Source organism: Columba livia, chromosome 1 (assembly GCF_036013475.1).
Source record: "Columba livia isolate bColLiv1 breed racing homer chromosome 1, bColLiv1.pat.W.v2, whole genome shotgun sequence".
In the NCBI taxonomy this organism is placed as follows: Eukaryota; Metazoa; Chordata; class Aves; order Columbiformes; family Columbidae; genus Columba; species Columba livia.
The window spans coordinates 93,313,953-93,337,799 of NC_088602.1; the positions used below are offsets into that span (position 1 = coordinate 93,313,953).

The following is a 23,847-nucleotide window of genomic DNA, read 5'->3' on the forward strand; positions in this document are numbered from 1 at the left end:
GCTCGTTAAAGAGAAAGATGAGTGCTGCCTCAAAAGTTCTCATGGTAATCTATACTCAATGAAGGAAAAAAAAAAAAAATCTCTGAGATCTTTAGTTTAAGGGCAACAGGTCAGTTACAAAGTGCCTGTGTAAAGTTTTTAATGCACTTTCTGTACTATCTGCAGACTGCCTGCAGTATGTAAGCTCCAAAAGCCATCCAGTTGATGTAGTAATTTGACTATCATTCTGATGTGCAACAGAAAGAACCATGGTTTGTACATGCTCTTATAGTTGTGTTAATAGCATCTCAGCGAAATAAAACATGACAGTTCTGATTTGGTTGTTTGTGCACAACTTTAACAAATGTATTTCAACAGTAGAGAATCATAACTAGTTCTTTATACTCAACATGCTGCTTGAGTCATTAACTTTCAGAAGTTGTGGGCCCTTCTGGTTGGCACATACAAACTTTCCAAACAAATCTTGACCCAGCTTTCGTATGGTTTGTGCAAAGACCAGGCTGTAAGAGTCCTAGGTACCTTTACCATATCTGGATAGCATTTGTTAAATACAAATTAGTTTCTAACTATCTCTTCTACTCTGTAAAGGTCCTTCCTAAGTCTAACTCAGGATCTGTTTTGTTGCCTTTTTTTTTCCATTCAGGCCAAATAAATTATAAGTTTGAAAGTTTCACAAAAGATGTACTTCAAATTTTTATACCAAGCCCTTTCACAGTGCTTGGTCTTGCTAAACCTATTTACCCTGTTTCAATGTAGAAGCAAAGCGGAAGATGATGGCTAAGTGGTCATCTTCAGAAATGTCATTTCTCATGCTGAAATTGATTATAACACAGACAGTTCCCTCTGATATGAACAGAGGACAGATCTTTCCACAACCTTTGCAGCTGTGGTGCTGTACTCAAGGAAAGATAATCAGCTGTGTGAATATAACCTCAGCTGCAGGAGGTAGAAACAAGAGGCAGGAAATGCTGGCTGTTCACAGGACCAGTCAGAGTCAGGAAGGAGCTTATGCAGAAGGACATTCCCCTGTGACAGTGGCAGCAGGATTGTGTCCTGGGAGCAGCACTGGGACCGGGCTGGGCAGCCAGCCAGGGGAGGGCTGTTTGCTGAGAGCAGAATGAGAGGACAGGCTGTACAGTGTGTGTAGCGAGCTGGACCTTTGGGTAAAGCTTGCATTGTTCAACAATTAATTTATTATTTTTTTTTAAGCTGCCTCCCTGCTTCTCCCCCATGTCCGTTGCGTCTCAAGTGTTTTGTTTCTTTCAAATTCTGGCACGCTTCCTGAGTAGTTATTATTTAAAGTTTAAGGGTTAGGAAAGGGATTTAATAATAATGGTCTGTTCTACTGTATAAAACTTTTTATGTGTGATTTACTGTTTTTCTTTTTACGTTATGTCACTAACATTTTTCATATGGAATCTGTTAGCTGGGGAAAATGTCTGGCTGTGCAGTAGCTGCGGTGACACGGGACAATGAAGGAATTGGACTCACAATTGTGAGAACTCAGCGGAGGCAGCTTCTTGGGGATGCCGTAGCTTGTGCAGGACACAGTCAGGCAGCAGTGGCGAGACTTTGGGAGGGGAGACTGAACCTGCTGCCAGATCAGCTGGACATAAACAGTGTGGATGGTCTCTGGGGGACTTTCTGAAGGAGATGCTACAAACATCCCAGTGTGCTAGTTAACAATGCAGCCATCATTTTCAAAGACTGCAGTAGGCTGGCTGAATTCCCTGCAATGCTGGTAACTAGAGCATGGGCCAGACTTTTGTATCCTTTATGGTCCCAACGCAGTGTAGTGCAGTGCATTTGGTTTTCAAAACTGCACTGTAGATGTGCCTAGGGAGTTTGAGGTCAGTTTACCTGAAAAGATGAAAAGACTGTATCTAGCTTAACATGTTGTTTCCTTAAATTGTCCATTTAAGTGTTTTCCTCTATAAAGGTAACAAGAACTCTTGAGAATTCATTATGTTCATACTCTTATAGTAGTATAATACAACATGTAGGCAGTGCCATGGCTTTGCATACTGTAGAGTTCCTCTCAGCCTAAAAATGTGTCAAGAAAATTTAGATTGTAAATGCTGCCCGGTATTACTTAAATCACTTAAATGGTGAATATAATTCAAGCTCCAGTCTCATGTTCGTATAGGGATGTTTTTAGCTTTTTAATGTCAAATAGTGAAAAAAGAGAAGGAATAATAATGCCATTTTACAATGGAAATTCTTCAGTTTTCACTTTTGTTCTGCAAAGACTTCACTTTGGATCTGACAAGAAAGGAAAGTGTCAACTGGACGAAGTTCTGATCTTGGAGAACAGTTTTCATCATCTATAGATCGCTTGAGCAGGTTAGCTATTCATAGCACTTACATCTGAATTAACAATACCCAACTTCACACCTCCCAGTTTTGATTGTTGTCTCATCTTTGGATCTAGTGTTGTGGTTGCTCAGCACTCTTAAAATCCTACCCTTACTCTCTTCAGGTACATACCTGCGTACTCACACACCCTGATCTGATGGACATTGTTTGTTTTGTTCAATTGGAGTTATGCACTGTTTGGAGGACAAATGGCACTAGCGGCTCCAGTGGTGTTATATTTGTGAATGTATTGTTTTAGACTCTGCTAGGGAGATAAAATACTGAAAGCAAGCAACTTACTAAACTTCCTTCAGTAAATAATAGAAATGCCGTGTAGCTTCATGGTAGAAATTTCATATTTTAAATTGTGAGGGATATTTCTGAAAAAAAAAAAAAAATAAAATCTGAGAAGTGATATATGATTGGAGTAGACTTTTCCAGTACAAAACAAACAGATTCATGACAATGTCACATGGAAGTTAAAGTGAATGTTCATTAGATTGAAATATAGCCTGGCTGTCTGCAGGAGTGATTACATCAGTAAATCTATTATTTGATCCCACACCAAGGGCCAGGATTTAGCATGGGCAGTGCTGCCATGGTGCATATAACAAACTGATTTATAGCCTTCCCTGAAAAGAAGCCTTGAATAGCTCGTGTGATAGGCATGCTTTGAATTAGCTTAACCTCTGATACAGAAAAAAACATTCAGAGTTATTTTTCAAATTATTTACCAACCAGCAGATTTGGAAGCACCAGAGCTGAGGAAGTGGATTGGTCTGGAGGTTGTTTAGTTTTTGTGGATGTTCTGAGCAAAGCTTCCCAGCAGGCTGAGTGCTTCTGTGGCTTCTCCATCAGGAGATGCTCTGGTGCCTGCTGGCAGCTGACCTAACACAGCAGAAGGCCAGGAGAATCTCACCTGGCTGCCTGGTTCTTTGAAGTTCTAGAAGACCTCTGTCTTGTCATAGAAGTAGCAAATAGGTTCAAAAGTTAGGTGGAAATCAGAATGAAATTAATATAATTAGGCACCCATACAAAACTGGTGCAAAGAACAAAAATTTGCAGAAAAATAACTTCTAAAGAGATAGCAAACTCTCAGGAACCAATTTTTACATATTTTAAGTAACATGCTACATTTTAGGACATAAATATCCTGGTGTCCCATCCTGCCAGGTGAGATCAGGTATGAGTTAACTCTGGGTACTCTGTGTGGTAGCACAAAGTGACGACAGATGATCACTTGAGAGGTCCAATTCAATCATGAATTTACTAAAAGCACTCAGTGGAACTACCAATTACAGTGATTAGTCACTTGGCAAAAGTCTGTAAATATGTCATAAAACTTAGCAATACTTTAACAACAAAACCTGACTAAAAACAGTGGCTCGGCTATGGTTGTTGGCTATAACATAAAACTTAACAAGATTTCAGCAGCAGAACTTACAATTACTTTTACATATTTTTTACATATTACTTTTATATGTTCAGGAGGAAGAGAAAGAGAAGTAAAATGAGGTAGATGTGTTAGACTAAGATATCAGAAAGCGGGTAAGATATCGCTGCTCCACAGGTTGATTGGTCCCATGATGTCCTCTGGAGGGAGTGTACGCACTGAAGACTTTGGTCACACTGCACAGCGCACATGCCACCACCTCATGTCATGAGATCGTTTTATAACCCAGGTCATTTACACGTGAGGTAGGAGAGGGCGGTTCATCTCCTCCCTCTGCTCACTCTTCATGCTAGTTAAGAAGACTTTTCTGGCACTGGATCTGCAATCATAAAACTAGAGGGAAGTTCACAGTACTGACCAGAAGTGTGTTGTTTTGTCCATCGGGGGTAGCTGTTGGTTCATGATTTCTTCTTGCAATTGGTCGTCCACCAGGTGGTTCATCTCTGATCATCCCAATCAGACCAGGAGGCTTTGACAGCAACACTGTTAATTGTCTCTATCTCAAAAATTTATGCTTTGTTTCACAGGGCCTTGGGAAAGAAAAGACAAGGCATCTGCCTCCACAGCCACCTATCTCTTCTTCCCAAAGTAGCAAAAACCAGATGTTTAAAGCATAACATAGCCCTTTGTTTTGCTAAGTATGCGAGGAGCACTTCAACGTTGTAACATCTGTGTTATGAATGTATCAAAAATGCAAGTTCTTTGCTCAGTTGAGCACGTATTCAGAAGCACTGACCTTCATATCCAAGAACTAAGCTACACTACCTTTGAAAGTTACAATAATCTAAAGTTTTGAAATTGAAACTTAAATTGATGGCATTGCAGTTTGGAAAGATAAGCCATGTTGATTCCCATGGTACTGAATATATCTACTACCTAATGAAAAGTGTTATATACAAATGATCAAGTCAGTTTACTTTATTAAGAGAGAGACCCATCTGAATTCAGAACTTGATTGCTTGTATCCTATAATACCACCCCATTTACTTTTAAATTATGACAGATCTGCAATAAAGCTGTAAATCACTGCCAAATTTTTTAATATTTTGTCACACCCATTCCCCACATGTTACACATTTCTCTGAGGTTACCCAGCCTTTCAGATGTCTGCGCTGACCTCAGTCAGCGCTGACTTTCCAAAGGGATGGAACGTGCAGGAGCTGCGCAGGCTGTATGAAAGCTTGTGAACAGCTGCTCAGGTTTTATAGTGAGGTAACACATGCTGAAGCTGTGCCAGTGGCGCTTTTTGGTACCTGGTCCAGCTTTTGGAGATGTACACAGTTGGGGAGTGAAAACACTCATGGAAGCCTTCCTGCCTTCCCATCTTGCTTCCATCCTTCCAGCATGAGCATAAAGCAGTCTCATTAGCTGCCAGTAATCATAGCTTTTATTTGCTAGAAGAAAAACATGCCAAATTGTCTAAATGAAATCTAGCTAGAAAGAGGAAAAGCGGGTCATGTCAGGAAAACAGAAGAGTGTATTAACATAAAACTTACTGGAGATCATTGCTGAAACAGTATCCATCATAATCTTAAAAGCCACTATTTCTACTCTCTCATCTTGAAAATAACTGAGCAGGTGAGTTTTCCTTGACTTTTTCAGTTACTTTGAACAACCAGGATTATGCTCTGTTTGCATGTAAAAAACCAAACCAAAACTTGAGGTTAATTACTTTCCATGGATATTTTGCTAGTTTATTTATTTCTCTTTCTCTTTCCCTTCCCCTTCCCCTTCCCCTTCCTCTTTCCCTTCCCCTTCCCCTTCCCCTCCCCTTCCCCTTCCCCTCCCCTCCCCTCCCCTCCCCTCCCCTCCCCTCCCCTCCCCTCCCCTCCCCTCCCCTCCCCTCCCCTCCCCTCCCCTCCCCTCCCCTCCCCTCCCTTCCCCTCCCCTCCCCTCCCCTCCCGTCCCCTTCTTGTTTCTTTTAATTTCTTTTAGTTTTTTTTTTTTTCCTGTGAGAGTACTAAAAATCTAGCACATCAACTTTCTTTCAAGCCTTTTATAAAGAACAGAGGACTCCTTATATTGGACTTGAGCCTTTTATAAATGTGACACCTCAGTCTCAGTGAAAGCCGAGTCTCCGAAATTTGTCAGAAGTGTTCCATGCCTAAAACCAGACGGAATAGAAGCAAAACTCTTAAACCTGCCTTCACTATGTTCAGTGTAACGGAGGCCATTAAACTTTCTTCGCGCAGGGATGCGCACCCCCGCGGCCGGCGGTGCGACCCCGCAGCGCCGGGGGCGGACACGCCAGATTGCGGCTCCGCGCAGCCACCGCCTTGTTTCCAGACCCGCCGAGGTTGATGCACGAAGCAAAAGGAGCGGCCCGGGCCGCCGACTCGACGCTTCCTCCGCAGCCCCGCGGCCGGGCGGGTCCCCGATGGGTCGCCAGCGGGTCCCAAGCGGGGAGCGGCTCCGGGGCTCCGTGGCGCCGCGGGCGGGGAGCGCGGGGCCGCCCGGCCCTGGTGCCGCCAGGGGGCGCTCGGCACCAGGGCCGGACTGCCGGGGTGTACCATTTCCCCACGGGGTCGCTGATGACCTCCTCCGGGCAGCAGCGCTCACTGACACCGCAGCCTTCCTTCAGAGCTTGACAGCGGGGAAAGACGAGAGACGCCGCCGCTGGGCGGGGACACCCGGAGCCCTCCTGCACCGGTCTAGGGGCTTCCCCCTCCCCGCGCCGTGTCCAGTGGTATCGCCCCAGCTGCCGGCTGCGGCGCGGGCCTCGCGGAGCGGGGGTGGTTGTGGGTTGTTTTTATTTATTTTTTTCCCCTTCTCCCTGCTGTTGCCATAGCGACCGCGGGGAGCCGCCCCCCCGTCCCGCGCTGGGCTGGGACACGTCGCCGCCGCCACTGCCGCCGCCGGCCCGGGAGGTCTGCGGGGCCCTTCCCAGGTACGGGGGTGGCGGGGAGCGGAGCGCCGTCGCGCCCGGGCTCGGCGGGCGGGCCTGTGCTTGGAGAGGGGCGGGCGGGAAACGCGCGGGCATCTGAGGGGTGACCTGCCGGGGGCGGCCAGGCGGCGGGGGCCGGTGGCGGCCCGGCCGAGGGGGCAGCGCCGCTCGCCGCCGGCAGGGGAGCCCGCCCTGTCATCGCCGCTGCCGCAGCCGGCACGGCCTCGGCGGTGCCCGCCTGGCAGGTGAGGCTGAAAGGAAGCTGCGGCGGAGCCTCGCCTCTCCGCGGTCGGGGGTGCCCTGAGGAGCTCCCGGCCCGTTCCCGCAGGGCGGGCCCTGAAAGGGGCCCCGCTCCGCCGCGGCCGGTCCTGCCGGGGGGCAGCGTCCCCCTCCGGGGGCTTGCCCAGCCGCAGCCGGGCTCTGGAGCCACCAGCAGCCGACGGCAGGGAGCGGTGGGCTGGGGGGTTGCCCGCAGAGGCCCCGGCGAGGCAGCGTCTCTTTCCCTGGGGTCAGCGGCAAAGCGCACACCTCGTTAATCTCTCGTAAGACAATGCTGAGAGTTGATGAGTAGCTGTGAACGTCTCCATTGACTAAAGAAGTTTGTGACCTGGGATTTGGAAGATGCACCTGAAGGTCACTGGCAAATGGTTTTTGGTTTGGCTTGGTTTTTGTTTAGTTGTTTTGTGGGGGTTATGTTGGGGTTTTTGCTTGGTTGTTTGTTTAATCTTCCTGCCTTTGTGTACAAGTACAAATATGATCTACTGACCATGTTTTGATTATTGATTTTTTCCAAACCTTACTGACAAAGTAGGTACATGAACATCAATACACACAAAATCATTAAGTCCGTCACTGCTTTTCTGGGTGGGAATACACTATTCACCTGTCTTTTCACAGTAAAGTCCAAATAATGTGTCTTAAGAACTGGATAAGACATTTTTTCCCCCAATTGAAGTTTTTGGTTCTTTCTTGAATAGTACATTCTATTTTACCCTCAGAACTTAAATAGATTTTACTTAAATATACCAGGTTTTAGTACTATGAGAATGCTTTAAGACATAATTTTCACAGAATGTTTAGAACATCTTCAAGTGCTGTTGGTATTTTGATTGATTCCTGTTCTCTAAGTGGATTCATGCAGGCATATTGCCTTTAGAAATGAAGAAATTTGATGTATTCTGTCAGCGAAACGGCTGCCCATTTCTGAATGATCCAGACAAATCTCTTATTTATGAAAGTGGCAGCACTCTTGACTTGGCAGAGTATGAATACAATCCAGTAGTCCAATGATTAAAGTACTTAAGTGAGATGAGGGAAAAATTCTTGCCCTGCATGTTTTGGGGCAGTGTCTATATCAGATTACTCGTAAATTTTGCTGACACCATATTACAAGTTTGCCGCTTCATTAGGTTTTACGGAAGGGTTGGCATTTTTTTTAAATCCATGTTGGAGCAAGGATAGCTGTATCCCAGATTACTGTTATACCCTGCTGTGAGAAACACTGCATACATACATCCTGATGAAAACAGAAAATTAAATCCTTACTGTAGCAAAACAAACAAAACCAGCCAACCAAACATAGCCCTGGTGATATTTTGTTTGATTTTTTTTTTTTAAATAGAGATGGGTCTAGGTTGAATGACGTAGAGAATAACCTAATCCTCCTGTCAATGAGACCAAAAGCGGCTTAAACCTGCCTTTAAAATCCTTTTTCTTATGTGGGTGCATCCAGCATTTTTCTGAGAGTTTACTACCAAAATCTTGATGCAGTTATTGTTGTTAATTGAAGATAATGAATGATACACACTTGTTCCATTGATTTTAAGTGCTGTGAGAGATGAGATACTTTGAAAGGATATGAAGAGTAGTTGGATTTATTTTTGTGTATAAACAGTAGGAAAATAAAAGCAGGTCTCTTTCAGAAACATTCCGAAGTGTTTTGTTATAGTACTGAGTTTTCCATGTATATATATATGTACATATATATATACATATATACATATATACATATATACATATATACATAAATACATATATACATATATACATATATACATATATACATATATACATATTTACATATATACATATATACATATTTACATATATACATATATACATATATACATATATATATATATAACAGATTTACTTAAACCTGGCATTCCTAAACATAAGCATCTCTCTAGAAGAATATTTTTATATTAGCTAACAGAACTAGTGTTGTAGGTGGCATAGGAGTGAAGGTGTGATTTTTTTGAGTGCGTAAAATCCAGCCACACCTGTTTCCCATTGTTCTAAAACAGATGTGTTCTGCTTTTTAAATCTAAGTGTGTTGCACAATACGAGAAAAATCAGGTCTGAATAACTTATTTTTCCTCCATAAAAATATACGGATACTTTTTGGTGAAGTATAAGAAGATTTGAATGCATGCCTTGACACTTTGGCACGGCACTTTAGTCTTGTACTTCAGCATCTGCTGCTGACCAGGATTCCTTCTGCTGTGGGCTGAGAGGCCCTTTAGTGGGATTCCTTTTGAAAGTTGAATTTTGATATGAAATGTTTCACATTCCATGGCTACAGGTAACTTTTCAAAACAGTGCAGAGATGATAAGTTATGAAAACTGTTTACTTCTCCCTAACTTCTTGTCAGCACTTTGAGTGTTTATAACGAGACTTTATATTCCTTTCCTTTGTTATGGTGTGAGAGAGCCACGTGCATGCAAGGAAAAAACATGTTTCATAAATAGGAAAATTTGACTGCAAAATTTCTAAAACAGACAGTGGGAAGTTGGAGTCATGCTGGTTACATTATTTTTAACTTTGTTTTGAAACTTGATCAGATGACTTGTTTATTGTGATCTGTCTGTGCTTCTACATGTTTATTGTGGCCTTACAGTCCTTTATATTTGCCAGAACTTAAATGCAGGTTATCTTTTTGTAACTGTGTGTGTGTTTTAGTTTACCAGGAAATTGTACCTTGCTATGAGAACTAAAGATGGATCCAGAAGAGCAGGAGTTACTTGGTGATTACAGATACAGAAATTATTCTTCAGCAATTGAGAAAGCTTTGAGAAACTTTGAATCATCAAGTGAATGGGCGGATCTTATATCTTCCCTTGGCAAACTCAATAAGGTATAATGTCACAGGAATACTTTTTCATTTGCTTATTATCTTTGTATTGTTACTAACTTTTTTTGTAACTTACGGTATTTAACACAATTGAAAATTCAATTAGGAAAAATATTAGTTCATCAAGGAGGCGTAATGCAAGCAGCTAACTCAGTATCTTTTATAAAAGTGTGAGAAATCCTGGTAAAAACAACAGAGGCTTCCTTCAAGTGCTATTTGTTTCCTTTTTTCTGCTAAGTTAATTTTGGAGTTGCATTGAAGAAACCTTCAGGATGCTGGTTACTCACTCTAGAACAGCTAAAAAAGTCTTTATATAGAACAGGAGGTTGCAAGTTTTAGTATATACTCCAAGTCAAAATTTATATTTAAAGTTCACATTTACTTGATCATATCCCTCCCTTATATTTGGCGAGATAATTGATTTGCTGCTGATGGCGTCTTTTGTATGACCATGGAAAATATGGCTGAGTATGGGAAGAAAGATAAAGACTTTTACGGGAAGATACCTAGGAAATGTGTCCTCTCCTTCTGCCCAAGAAATGAAGTGTACATAGTTTGTCTCCCACTTAGTCTCCTTTAAAATAAAACTCTTCCTCAGTGTATGCGGGGCAAGAGTAGTTACAGTCATTAAGGAAATAGGGGTGGGAGGAGGCAACTTCTGCAGAATTCATAAGGAAACATCTGTTGTTACCCGATAGATGCCTCGCGTGCCTTTGCTGTTGTTGCTAAGCCTTAATTCTACAGAGGTGTCAAAGGGCAGGAGAATCCCTAGAATGATAGAATATCATGAATTGGAAGGGACCCATAAGGATCATGGAGTCCAACTCCCTGCTCCTCGCAGGACTACCTAAAACTAAACCATATGACTAAGAGCATCATCCAGACACTCCTTGAACTGTGACAGGCTTGGTGCTGTGACCAATTCCCTGGGGAACCTGTTCCAGTAACCAACCGCTCTCTCAGTGAAGAAACTTTTCCTAATGTCCAGTTTTACTTCTCCTGATGCAGCTTCATTCCATTTCCTCATGTCCTGTCTCTGGTCACCAAAGAAAAGATCAGCAACCCCCTTTCTGCTGCATCTCTTGACGAAGTTGTAGACTGCAGTGAGGTCACCCCTCAGGTTTCTCCAAGCTGAACAAACCAAGTGACCTCAGCTGCTCCTCCTAAGTCTTGCCCTCAAGACCTTTCACCGTCTTGGTTACCCTCTTCTGGACACACTAATAGTTTGATGTCCTTCTTACACTGGGGTGCCCAAAACTGTACACAGTGCTTGAGATAGGGCCACACCAATGTGTTGCAGAGTGGGACAATCACCGCCCTTGACTAGTACTATCAACTCTGTGTGTGATACACCTCAGGACACACTTGGCCCTTTTGGCTGCCAGGATATGCTGTTGACTTATGTTCAACTTGCCATCAACCCAAACCCCCAGATTGCTTTTTGTGGGGCTGCTGTCCAGCCTCTTGTCCTCCAATTTATATGTATAACCAGGATTATCCTGTCCCAGGTGGAGAATCTGGTACTTGCTCTTGTTAAATTTCATGCACTTGGTGATTACACAGCTCTCTAGTCTATCCAGATCTCTCTGTAAGGCCTCTCTAGCCTTGATGGAGTCCACAGTTCCTTTTAGTTTAGTATTGTCAGCAAACTTAATGTATGTTTGATTCCTTGGTCCAGATCATTTATAAAAATATTAAAGAGCACTGGCCCTAAAATTGAGCCCTGTGGAACCCTACTGATGACTGGCTGCCAGCCTGGTGTAGCCCTTTGAACCCAATCTGTCAGCCAGTTGCTCATCCAACATATTAGGGGCTTGTCTACCTGTGTTCTGGACAGTTTATCCAAAAGGACACTGTGAGAGACAGTATCAAAAGCTTTGCTAAAGTCCAAAAAACCCACATATACTGACTTCCCTTGGTCAACAGGAGGGGTGACCTTGTCATAAAAAGAAATTAAGTTGGTTACACAGGACTTTCCCTTCATGAACCCCTGCTATCTATGGCCAATGACTGTGTTGTCTCTCAAGTGTTTTTCAATAACTCCCAGAATAACCTCCATAATATTACCAGGTGCTGAAATGTGACTCGCAGGCCTGTTATTACCAGGTCTTCCTTCTTACCCTTCTTGAAAATTGGGACATTTGCCAAATTGAAGTTTTTTAAGGGTGGCCATGTTCTTTCTCTTCTGAGAAGCTGGATATTGCCCTGGCAGGAGGAGTTACACATTTCTGCCTTCACAGTTTCATCCTGGTTGCTGTTGAGTCAGTAAAGTTAGAGGCCTTCAGCATGATTCTCTCAAAAGACAAAATAAATAATTAGGGTGCGAGATTTCTTACCCATGGCAAGATGTAGACTTTGATCTTTTGTCTTGACCTAGATGAATACACTGAACTGATTAATACCTATCTGAAACTCTGATTCAGGTACAGAATTGCCACAATATGTAGCAGCATAGTACAAACGAAGCAAATAAGCTTTTAGCTGTTACATCAGTCCATCTGCTGTGGTATTACACGGGCTTAATTGTTTTAGGAGCTTAAGAACTAGTAGAGCAAATCATCCCATGTTCATCTGCCTCTGTCTGTTATATGCAAATAAGGATGATGTGTCAGGGGAGTCTGCCACCAAAAGGAGGATTGTGAAATAAGATGTCAATAGCTATTGTCTTAACTCTTATGATTACTTGGTCTCTTACATCCTAAAACATAAATATTGTTGTTGAGTTCTGTTAGTGTTGCGGATGGGAGGAGGTGTTTCTAACATAAGAGCCTAATTTCTTCTACTGTCAGTTCTGAGGGTGGATGAATGAGCAGGGAGAGAATGGGTAGGAGGGAGAAGATCAACAATATCTCACTGATAAAAATGTTTTTAAACAGTGCACATGGTTATGTTCAGGAACCTGGGTGTCAGTAACTGATGTGCGGTGATGCCTATTATAAAGAAAATATGGAAATGCTGAGAAAGGGAGAGGCAAAAGAGGATGAGTAAGTCAGGGGGTTTCAGAAGTACAGCTCTGCTACTTCTCTTATTACTACTTAGCTACCACTGAGAAGTGTTTTCCACAGTTTCTCTTGTGCTTCCATGGTTCTAACTGATGTTTCATGGTGACTTGTAGAATGGAGAAACCAGTTGACTTTAATCTGAATGGTCAGCCAGACAGGTCAGTTTGCAAATCTAGAATGATTGTTTTTTGTAATTAAGTGGAAATGAGGCTTATCTAACTTCAGATGACTTCGGTGTGGACAGTTTCACATTGAATCACTTTTAGGCAGAGAGAGGAATAAGGGGTTTTATTTTTTCTTGTTGTGACTCATCTCTTGCTATTTGAAGTAGGTCAGGTGAACACTGTCCTAAAATTGCGTGTGCTCCTCCCTGGTTTTGTAGGGAGCCTGAGGTGAGTTACTGCAGTTTTGACCATGTTTTTTAGCTGACCTGGGCTTCCAAGGTTGGGTAAGATTAATCTCCCCTGCGGTGTTCTGAACAGAACTGCAGGTAGGAAGTGTGAACATGAGTGAAGGATGGAGAGAAACTATGTTTTCTAACAAAAACTAGGATTTGCTAATTTATGCTACACCCCAAGCTTGTAAGGGAAAGATTTGGGGGGCTTTAATTTACATAGTGTGGATGTTATGCATCATCACAGTGAAGGAGAAACAGTGGAAAGTAATGTTTATAAAAATGTATAGGGAATATGAATGGGCAGATGCAAACGGGTGGATTAAACAGGCAGTAAATGTGGATGTTAATGTTTTAAAGAAGAGCTTCAGCTTTGCCTTGAAATTCATTCATATTCCAGTTTTAAATATCTTTCTGCTCTTTGCTTCTGTTCAAGCTCTAGTTACTATAAGCTGGTCATCTAGCTGCAGCCAAGGCTGCACCATGTTTCAAGAAATAGGATTATTCTCTTCTCAGTACTGTTCTTGGATACAGCTTTGAACCATCTTTTTGTTGTTTTTGCGAATCTGCATATGTTCGCTGTTTCGAAAGCACTGTTTTGTGACTAAGGTTTTCAGATGTTCGGTACAGATTGCTCCATCCAGAATACAGTAATCCCTTTCAATTGTCTTTGTGCTAAAATGAGCCTGTGCTATTGCCGATTTTGCCAGCTTGTGCCAATGTTTTAAAAGGATACAATTCTGCAAAATCACTTCAATATTTTGATATAAAAAAATGCCAGGGGGGAGGGGTGTTGTCTTTTTAAACCTAGAAATGGGTGGTGGTTCAGCATTATGTGGGCTTGTCAGTGAAACAGGTGCATTTAACATCATCGTCATATCCAAAATGCTTGTCACTGTCTATTCAGAGTGTAAACAGATATGTATATTATATAAAATATATATAAAAGTATTCTCGTAGGGCGAACTTCAAGTATTTAAAGGCTAAAAATATGAAGTTAGGACAATCCAAGTGCATAGTTTGCATTAGGGTTTTAAATTCAGATTATAGGCATATCTTTTCTATTCATTTTAAGTCTGGATGCAGGTAAACAGTAGATGAGTGACACAATTTGCAAAATTAAGAACAGAGCAGTAGTAAATATTGGATTCCACAGGCTGCCTTTGTAAGGAAACTATGAAAGGAGGTTTTAAAAAAAAGTCTGTGAAATATAGTGATTCACAGAAAAGCACAAAATTTCACTGGGTTTTTGGCAAGTGAATATTTAAACACCCCTGTTTGTTCATTTAATCCGTATATATTAAAAAAACAACAACAAAAACCCAAACAAAAAAACCCCAGCCAGCTTACCAAAAAAAACCCCAACCTGCATCTGTTTGACAAGAATAACAGACAGGATTTTGCCATTTTTATTGGCAGAAATACCTCCATCAACAATTTTTCAGCAGTATTTGGATATCAGTGGTGTGGAACTTGCACAGAAGCTTCACTAGTGACTGTTGCCACTGGGCCTGGCTGGCAGGCCAGTTTCCCTTTTCTGAGCAACATTTTCATTTATAGTTATTGTTCACCATGAAAACAAAATATTATAATCTTTGAAATATCAGTTGTTCTAGAGGGATTTAATTTATGTTTACAGCATGGTTGACTTGCTCGGTAATGATAGCAATGTTTGCTCTAAAAGAGCACTTTCAAACTGCTTTTTATCCTTGGACATAGCATGAATGTGTAAATGCACAGATTATAAGTTCTTACAATTCTAATTTTTAGTCCTTAGTCTGCAATTTCAAAGTTGTTTTTTTTTTTTTTTTATTTGACTTTCAATAGAAAATAAGTATGTTACTTTTTGTTTCTAAAGGCTTTTCTTGCTTCAAAAACTTGAAGTGGAATATGATCTTAACCAAAGACTTGATCAGTTTGGAACAGGAGAGGACAGAGCATAGAAATCATTGCAGCTGCACAACTATTGTTCATGCCAGTAGTAACACTTAATGTTACAGTATGTCTGTTCTTGAGAGGAGAGAAGAGAAGAATTCTTCTGAAATGTGTATTTAATGAGCAGACCCTTTAATTACACCAGTTGTTTCATATGAGAACTCTGGCTGCCACAGCTTTATAACAACTGCTGGGCAAATGACAAACACAAGCACCACTTGCCTTCTGTTGAAGGCAAACCTTATGTCTTTGAGAAGAAGGGAAGCTTTGCCTCCTAATTGCTTTATGGAACTTCACCACACCCGATGCACAAACGCAATGTGCAGAACTAGGGATACTTTATACATCTTTTTTCTCCCCCCCCCCCCCCCCCCGCCTTTTTTAATATAACTCCAGCTCCTAGTTCATAGTTTCCTCACAAACATCTTTCACCTTTATGCTGCTATTTTTATGGAAGCTGGAGCTCTGTTCAGAATTGTTTTACTTCCTTGGAAAATGTATCAGTGGAAAATGGAACCACAGGCTCTCCTTCTCCCCCTCTCCTCCCAGCCACTGTTGTCTAAAACAAGCATTAGGGTATCTCCTAGTTGAAGATAAGATTATAAATTGTTGTACCTGCTGCATTTTTTTCTGGAATTCCACTTATGTAAATAAAAATACTTCCTTTATTTGCTTGTTTTTTTCATATCTAGGCAAACTGATCCAGCTAATCTCTACTGTTGCTATAAAGCAGTACAAAATTACTTAAGCCAATAACTGAGGAAATGTGAATATTCCTCTGTGTATGTGTGTCTGTGTTTGTTTTGTTTTAAGGCACATGTATACACTGCTGCAAAGAACAGATAGTCTTCTCTTTCTACCCTTTATAGCCCACATTCAAAGAAACTCTGAGCATGCTTATGCATTAGAAAGTGTTTAGTATGTATAAGATATTCTCTAGTCAGTCATAAGGAAAAATAACCTGTAAATAGAAAGTCGAAAACTGGACGTGTGCATGAACACCAGTCGTTACTTTGCATGTCTCGTTTTTTCCTGACTTACTGATTAAAGTCTGAAGTCTAAAGGCGCTGGTAGGTTGAATACTTCTTGGTTTTCTGGGATTGCTGATTTCCCGCTGATCTGTGAAAACCAAACCCTGGGATGGTACATTAAGCATGGAGAGCTTGCTGGCAGTTTGGGCCTTTCAAGCCAACCCTTACTAGCAGTTCCAGTGACATTTAACGCTTCTGCCACCATAACTGCTCATGTGGAAAGCAGTTGAAGACAAAGAGAGAAAATAGATCGTGGATGGGCTTCCACCCATACATAAAAAAAGACGGTTAAATTAAGCTCACAGGAATCAAAAGAGTGGGTGAATAGCAGATGTTGAAACCTGTGAGCAGAGTTGTTCATCTGCAGTTGTTAGTATTGGATTCTGAATGTGGAGGCAATGGTTTAGGATGGGATCTTCATCTGCATGCAGTGGCAATGATACCAGCCTTGCTTTCACAACATTTAACTAACTGTAGGAGCTGAACCTATAATGGCATTTCAGCAGTCCTAGATCTCACAGACAACTGATTCTTTTTTTCAGTTGTAGCTCAGGATATTTCAAAATCAAGCTTCTTAGCTTTGCCCGTTGGATCACAGGAACTAATTAGCATTTGGAAATATGTATATTATCATGTCACTTATTTCAATGAATAGTTTTAACTCCATCGGCTAATTAATGACTTTCAATGCTTTTAAAATTGTTTGAGCCCTGCAATTCTGGGGAAGCTGTTAAAAATCTGAACGTTTCAGCAAAGTATTAGCAGTAAGAGCAGCAAGCCCACCTTTCTGCTGGAGTGACTCTTGATGCAACCACTGTCTTCTAATATATTGTAGTATGGTTTAAAATCCCTTGCATCTGCTGGAAGATCAGGGACAACTGTTAACCATGAGCACCCACTCTTGAGGAGAGTTGTAGTTTGTGTCCTACTGTGTATTCCTTCAACACAAGTCAGGGAAGAAAAAAAGGGGAAAAAAAAAAAAAGGTACTTTTGAGAAGGGAGTTTCATCTCAGAATCATTCTGATGTGATGGGCAGAAACTCTCCACAGCTCATGTATAAGGATCATAGCGAATATCTTCAAATCTTGCTTCCTGTATGGAGATGTCTTCTGATTCTTTAGGTGAAGCAGTATAGTTGGAACATGCACATGAGCGTAGTCTTGTTCTAAATTAGTCTCATCTGCTGGAATTCGGACATAGGAAGGTTTCAGAATTACCCAGGAGAAATACTTAACACCGAGTTATCCCTAAATATCCACTATTCAACTCCTAATATACCTGGAATATTTTTTCTTCTTCTGAATAATTTTGAGCTGTTATTTAAAATTTAACTGATAGAATATTAAGATGGTATTTGTTTAATCTTGAGAGAAAAAATATTTACCATTGGCATAGTTTTTTCAGTTGCTTTTAGATATATATATATACAGAGGGTGTGGGCAAATACATACCAACCAATATAAACAGAATGTTTCAAAGTCCTGCTTTCAAGCAGTCTTCAAAGTTGTTACAAGCATTAAGGATTTCAATCTTTAACATTGAAATAATATTACTCATTTAATAGATGAGTAAATCTCTCAAATATAAAAGATATAAAAATATTTAAAAGATAACTCCACAAGTATGACATGGTTTAGTTTCATATGTGAAATACTGCTGTATTCTTGGGTTCTACTTTTTAGTACCTACTAAAATGCAGATCTCATACTCATAGTGGGGTAGGGAAGAAAGGAAATTATTTGGCTCTAAATGGCATCTGTGCTATATGTATTTTAGAGTGGTGCAACGTATCTGTTTACAGTTCCAAACTCTCAGCCTTTTTCTTCTTGAGTAAATTTTGTTTACTAGAAGCTCTTTACTAACAGCTGGTCTCTCCTGTTTGCTGCCCTGCCTAAACGGAGAAATAACGCATTAGTATTCTCACAGATTCTAGCTTCTCACGCCCACCAACTGCAAAGTCTTAAATGAAAAGTTGCACACACCTTTGAAAGATGGTGGGTTGTTTCTATCTCTTCCTCTTGCTGCTGGTTTGATTTGGGTTTTTTTTGTTTTTTCGTTTGGTTTGGCTTTCTTTTATTTTGGGGGGGAGGTGGTTTTTGATTGTTTTGTTTGGTTCGTTTTGGTTTTGTATGGGTTTGTTTTGTGGGGCTTTTGTTTGGGTTTGTTTTGGTTTTTCCTTGGAAATGAGCAAAAAAGGGTTGGTTCACTTGTCTGGTGCTTTTTCAAAACCTTTTTTTCAGGCAGAATAGAAGAACCTCAAGTTTAAAACAAGTATGTAGGATAAGACCATGACTTAATCTTTGGGACAATCGAGAATTTGCGTAATCCTGAGAACATCCCAAATGTCCATCTGCTGTGAAACATCTGTTTGTTTAGCAGACAGTGATCAAAGGCTGAAGTGCCATTTACTTGCAAATTCTTTGTTTTGTCTCTGAATAGAAGAGACTATTTAGCTTGCTGAAATATATGCAAGAAAAAGAGTAATCTTTCCAAAGTAAGGTGCTACAGTTTATTTTTTCCAGAGACCTGACCAGTCTACAACACCTGGTTAACTATGTCCTGTCCTGAAGATGTTATACATCAACGCAATGGGTATAGTTAATAAAGCTTACTGAATGTAGCCACACAGAATTACAAATAACTTCTAAGATGTTATTGTCCCATTTAATCATGCCTGCTTTGGTCAGAAGGTTTTTTTGTTTATATTTCAGCTATACGTAAAGTGAAAATGTACAAGGAAAAATAGTTATTTAATTCTTACTTTATTCCCTGTACTTAAAAGCTGAGAAGCTCTTTTGTTACTTCCCTTCTTCCCCTGGAGATAGGATATGGGTACCCTGTTCCTGTCCTGTCCTTTGACTTCCTTTTCCAGCTTCTAAGCAAAGTAATACCAGACTTTTCTAGATTGTTCATGCCTATTTCCATATGAAAGCTCAGTTCTAAAGTTCTGCTGTTTTAGTTTAACAAAATACATTTATGAAGGGAAAACTCTGGAATGTATGTAGTTCTTCTCAAAGTGCTAGTAGGAAACTTTTGACATGCAGTCATTATATGCAGCATTATAGCTATTTATTCTCATCTTTCTTCTACAGGCTCTTCAGAGTAACCTGAAATATTCTCTATTGCCAAGACGGCTGATCATCAGTAAAAGATTATCTCAGTGTTTGCATCCAGCACTACCTAGTGGAGTGCATTTAAAGGCACTAGAAACCTATGAAATAATCTTTAAAATTATTGGGACAAAATGGCTTGCCAAGGATTTATTCTTGTACAGGTAATTTTTTTTTTAAAAGCACATGCCTTTCTGAGTCTATTTTAATTAACTATTATAATTTAATTTTTTTTTTTTTTTTTTTAAAGCTCTGGTTTGTTTCCTCTGCTGGCAAATGCAGCAATGTCAGTGAGACCAGTTCTCCTTGGTTTGTACGAAAAATACTTTCTTCCTCTACAAAAGTCCCTCCTGCCTGGTCTTCAAGCCTTTGTAATAGGACTGCTACCTGGATTAGAAGAAGGATCAGAAATTTATGAGAGGTAAGCACTAATATTAATTTAAAACCAATATACAGTATTTTGCTTTCCTATGGAATTCTCAGGAAATTTCTGTCAGCTCTCTATATAGAAGGATTGATAAAAGAGCTTCTAAGGGTGGAAGAATGGTTAGTCCTTGAAAGATGCAACAAATAGTTCTAAAGTACAAAAACCCTTTCCCCTTCCATTTTCATCTCAGGAGGAGAAGAGGAGAAAAGAAGAAAAGGAAGGTTAAAAATAGATGTTCTGAGAGAAAGGAATAAAAACTATTTCTTAAAGCACCTCTGAACTTCTAAATAATTAAGCTGACTCCCCAAACCACTGCTCTGTCAATAAATTCTATTTAAATATTGTAACATGAGAGAGAAGCTGAATTCTTTCCAATCTTTCTGTAAAAGATATTTTGCTTACACTCAGGTTTTGAAACCACAAGCAAGAGGCAACTCTTGTAAAATCTATTGTGGAAAAAAGTGTCTCTCTCCCTCTTGGCAGTTAGGCCAGCGGCGTTCAGTACCATAGTCGGGATCAGGAAGTGTGCTGAGAAGGGCAGCTCTGTGTCCATTTCTGCAGTGGTTTTTCTTCAGTTACCAGAACTGTTTTGTAAGATTTCATAAGAGCTCAGCCACTGTAGGTTTCATCCAAATGTTTCTTTGCTTAGAGTCACTAAACATTACATTGCTAACATACTTCCTTCTGTATTACCAGTCTGGATGTGCTGGCTGTTTTCTCTGCTGTTTTTGAATCTTAAAAGGCTGTGTGTACACTTGAGAAAAAAAAGAGCAAGGTATGCTAGGCTGTGTAGATTACAGTTGATAAGCAGAATATTTCTATGTCTACTGCTCCTTTTTCAAAACAAGTGTTAAACTGAAGGCTCATCGCTATTGCTGGAGTGGTTAAGAGCAAATTGTATGTGTTCCTAACTTGGTGAGGAGCATTCATTTGTCAATTCCAGAACACTGAATCTATGGACAAGTATATACTTCTTATACATTTCCTATAGAAATATTAATTTACTATGTGCTTTTTGTCAGGCAGACTAATAAGGGATGCTGTATAGTTTTATATTTCCTACAGCACTAGTTGCTGGGGACTTTGGGAAGAAAGGGGATCCCTTGGAAGTAAATCTCCAACTATCTAAAGCCTTTTTAGGGAGACTGAACATATTTTGAAACTGACTAAATTTGAACTAGTGAGTTAATGGGAGGTACAGATTAACTTCCAGGTTCCAACTTATGGTTTTATACCTTCTTTCTCAATTCTTGATGGCACTGTTATCCTCTTTGCCTTGAACAAACACGATCACAGACAGGAACTGACCATATATTACACTGTGAAAGATTTATGCTAAAAATAATTTAATATTCTTTTGTGAAATACAAATATTACATGAGAAAGTGGTTTTTTTAGTTATCATAATGATTCTGATGTAAGAAAGATAGACCAAGATATCTTGTTGGAAGGAAGGTTTGTTAAATTACTTTTAAATTCAGCTTCATGAGAGACTCTCCCCTGAATGTTTTCAGAATCTTCAACATTGAAGACTAACACTAATATTATATATCCCCTGCTGTTCCCAAAAGTGGCAGAAGTACTAGCTCAGGTCATGCTTCAGCCTAGACACTGTTTCTTTCTTAAAACACACATATCCCACGTGGTATTCTATGATTCTATTATATGCATGAGTTTGCACACATACACAAAACAGAAAAGAAAAAATGGCTTGAGGGCTACTTTATAAAGAAGTGGAAAAGAACATCAGATTTGATTTTTTTTTCCTGTCTTCTGTGCTGGACTTCTCCCTCTTTTCTCACTTCTGCATTTCTCATGTGAGGTTCCAATTCCTACATTATAGTGAAATACCGAACTATTGACAGAGTTGCCAAAGCAGAGAACTTGCCTTCAGTCATAGGACCTCCAATGTGACTGCCATTAAACTTACTTCAGTGTACCGATCCTGTGTGCAATAACTGACAGTATGTCATTTTATATCTTTTTTCTTTTTCCATTCAGTGACTTACAAATTGAGCCCATTGATTTGTAAGTACAAATATGTAGGATATCTTCCACTTCCCAGACTGATGAAATTTACTTTCACAGTCTAGCATCAGCTTAAATTATTTTAAATTCAGCATGGGACACTTCTCGCTGCAAATATTTTGCAGTCAGAGCTACTGTAGTATTTTGGTCAGAACTTAATTTTTGCCAATATTTACTAGAGAAGTATCCAAAGTATGCACAGAAACTTTGTTTCAATGAGTGTGCACAGTGACAAAGGATTGAGTGGGTTGTCATTTGCTTTGTACAATCAGATGCTGGTCATCATCATGTGAAAATGGCAATACTGATGGTACAAAGGTGAGGAAATTGTGTAAATTATGTCAACTACAATGCTAATTCTGTGAAATTAAATAAATAATGTTAACTACAGTACAAATTCTGTGTATAATTGTCTTTTTATGGTATAAAACTGAACTAATAAAAACCTATTTTCTCATGCAAAATATGTTTCCGTATAGAACAGATGCTCTGCTTGTGAAGCTCTCCCTACTGATGGGCCAAGAGGTGTTCTATGGAGCGCTTTGGGGCAGTGTCCTGGTCAGCCCGTCCATCAGGCTGCCTGCTTCGCTTTTTGTTGTCAGTCATATCAACAGGGAGCTGTCTGGAAAACAGCAGAAGTTCATGCTGGGCACCGATTATAAGCTCACAGTAAGTTCGTTACTCTCCTCACAGAGCAGTCTTGTCTACCATAATGCCAGCATACTAGCAGATTGTGCCTCCTCAGTGTTAAATTAGAATTACATGCTCTTAAAAATACTTTTGGAGAGAGAGAAAAAGAGGGTGAAAGCTCCACACTTTGGAATTGCTTAATACAGTTACGCCATGGGAGCATCTTCCCTGAAATGTGGCAGAGTATGGTAGAATCATAGAATAGTTCGGGTTGGACAGGACCTTCAAAGCCCATCTAATCCAACCCCCTGCCATGAGCAGGGACATCTTCAACTAGATCAGGTTGCTCAGAGCCACATCCAGCCTGGCCTGGAATGTCTCCAGGGATGGGGCATGCACCACCTCTCTGGGCTAAAAGCTCCTTTTAAGTACTGAAAGGCCACAATAAGGTCTCCCTGGCACCTTCTCCAAGCTGAACAACCCCAACTCTCTCAGCTTGTCTGGAACAGCAGAGCTGTTCCAGCCTTCTGATCATCTTGGTGGCCTCCTCTGGACCCTCTCCAACAGCTCCAATTCTTTCCTGTACTGAGGGCTCCAGAATCTCCCCTACGGATTTTGGTTAGTCTGCAGAATGCAAGTCTTCTGAAGCTTCTGCAGTTTTTGACAATCAGTACTGCATACAGCTTTTAAAGACTGATGTTGTTTCGAATCAGAAGATAAACCTGGCATCTTTTCTCTACCTGTTCTGAATTTACATTTAAGGCTGAAGACCAGCTTTTCTGTAATACAGTATATACAATGTTTAATGTGGATTTCTCAAAGTGTTTGCAGTCCTGAGAGTCTATTCTGAAATTTACTATCTTTTTATTTTTTCAGAAAAAAGCGAAATCTTCAGTAGGTGGTAATTTATGTTAAATTTGAATTATGGAATAACTGTAATGCTAGTTAGAGTACTTTAATATCTGCAGTTTGTGAGGCTTCACATTCTGTTTGATGGCTGGTGATGTCACACTGTGACATTCTGTATTATTACAAAGCCAAGTATTCCGTAAATATTAAAGATTCTTTTAACAGTATTCCACAAAACCTTTTTCTAACTCATTTTGAGGACAGGAGTTAAAAGTCTGAGTAATTATACTCTTATTTAAAAATAAATTGTTCACATGTATCCAAGTTTGCTTTCTTTTCTTGTCATTATTAACAGTGCTTGTAGTTTAAATGTTATCATTGTTGTCTTTTCCTTTTACAGATAAAGTCTTTGTGTGTAGCAGTATTGGATTCAAACGTCCTTGTGCAAAGAAACACTCTAGAAGTGATTCTCTTCTTCTTCCCATTTTACATAGCTTTGGTAAGAGGTGTCTTCTGTGAAACCAATCCAGCTCCTGCCTTTGTTAATGCCAAGTGTCTGAATTTTGTACCTTCAAAATCAATGAACAGATTTTGCATTTTCTTGTTTCCCCATCA

General features: G+C 40.4%; 1 protein-coding gene and 1 long non-coding RNA gene across 9 annotated transcripts in view; one reads left to right on the plus strand and one right to left on the minus strand.

Moving 5' to 3' along the window:
* Window positions 1-2,137: 2,137 nt before the first annotated feature.
* LOC110365370 (uncharacterized) lies at window positions 2,138-5,513 on the minus strand. Of its 2 annotated transcripts, XR_010473521.1 has the most exons (3): window positions 5,305-5,509; window positions 4,167-5,202; window positions 2,138-2,735 (listed from the first exon to the last, which is right to left on the minus strand). It is a non-coding gene; the product is annotated as an uncharacterized LOC110365370 (long non-coding RNA). The 2 variants fall into 2 exon arrangements; XR_010473519.1 differs by having other exon boundaries at window positions 4,167-5,513.
* A 982-nt stretch (window positions 5,514-6,495) lies between these two features.
* Window positions 6,496-23,847, plus strand: part of DOP1B (DOP1 leucine zipper like protein B) — a 50,926-nt gene continuing 33,574 nt past the window's right edge. For 4 of the 7 annotated variants that reach the window (XM_065067473.1, XM_065067506.1, XM_065067499.1 and 1 more), the window contains exons 1-6: window positions 6,496-6,695; window positions 9,655-9,829; window positions 19,281-19,462; window positions 19,549-19,719; window positions 22,233-22,422; window positions 23,633-23,731. In XM_065067473.1, the coding sequence (XP_064923545.1) occupies window positions 9,692-9,829; window positions 19,281-19,462; window positions 19,549-19,719; window positions 22,233-22,422; window positions 23,633-23,731 (780 nt within the window). In that variant the 5' untranslated portion in view covers window positions 6,496-6,695; window positions 9,655-9,691. Of the gene's footprint in view, window positions 6,696-6,918; window positions 6,938-7,305; window positions 7,326-9,654; window positions 9,830-19,280; window positions 19,463-19,548; window positions 19,720-22,232; window positions 22,423-23,632; window positions 23,732-23,847 lie in introns of those variants that run through there. The other 3 variants (XM_065067490.1, XM_065067481.1, XM_065067526.1) reach the window with 3 other exon arrangements.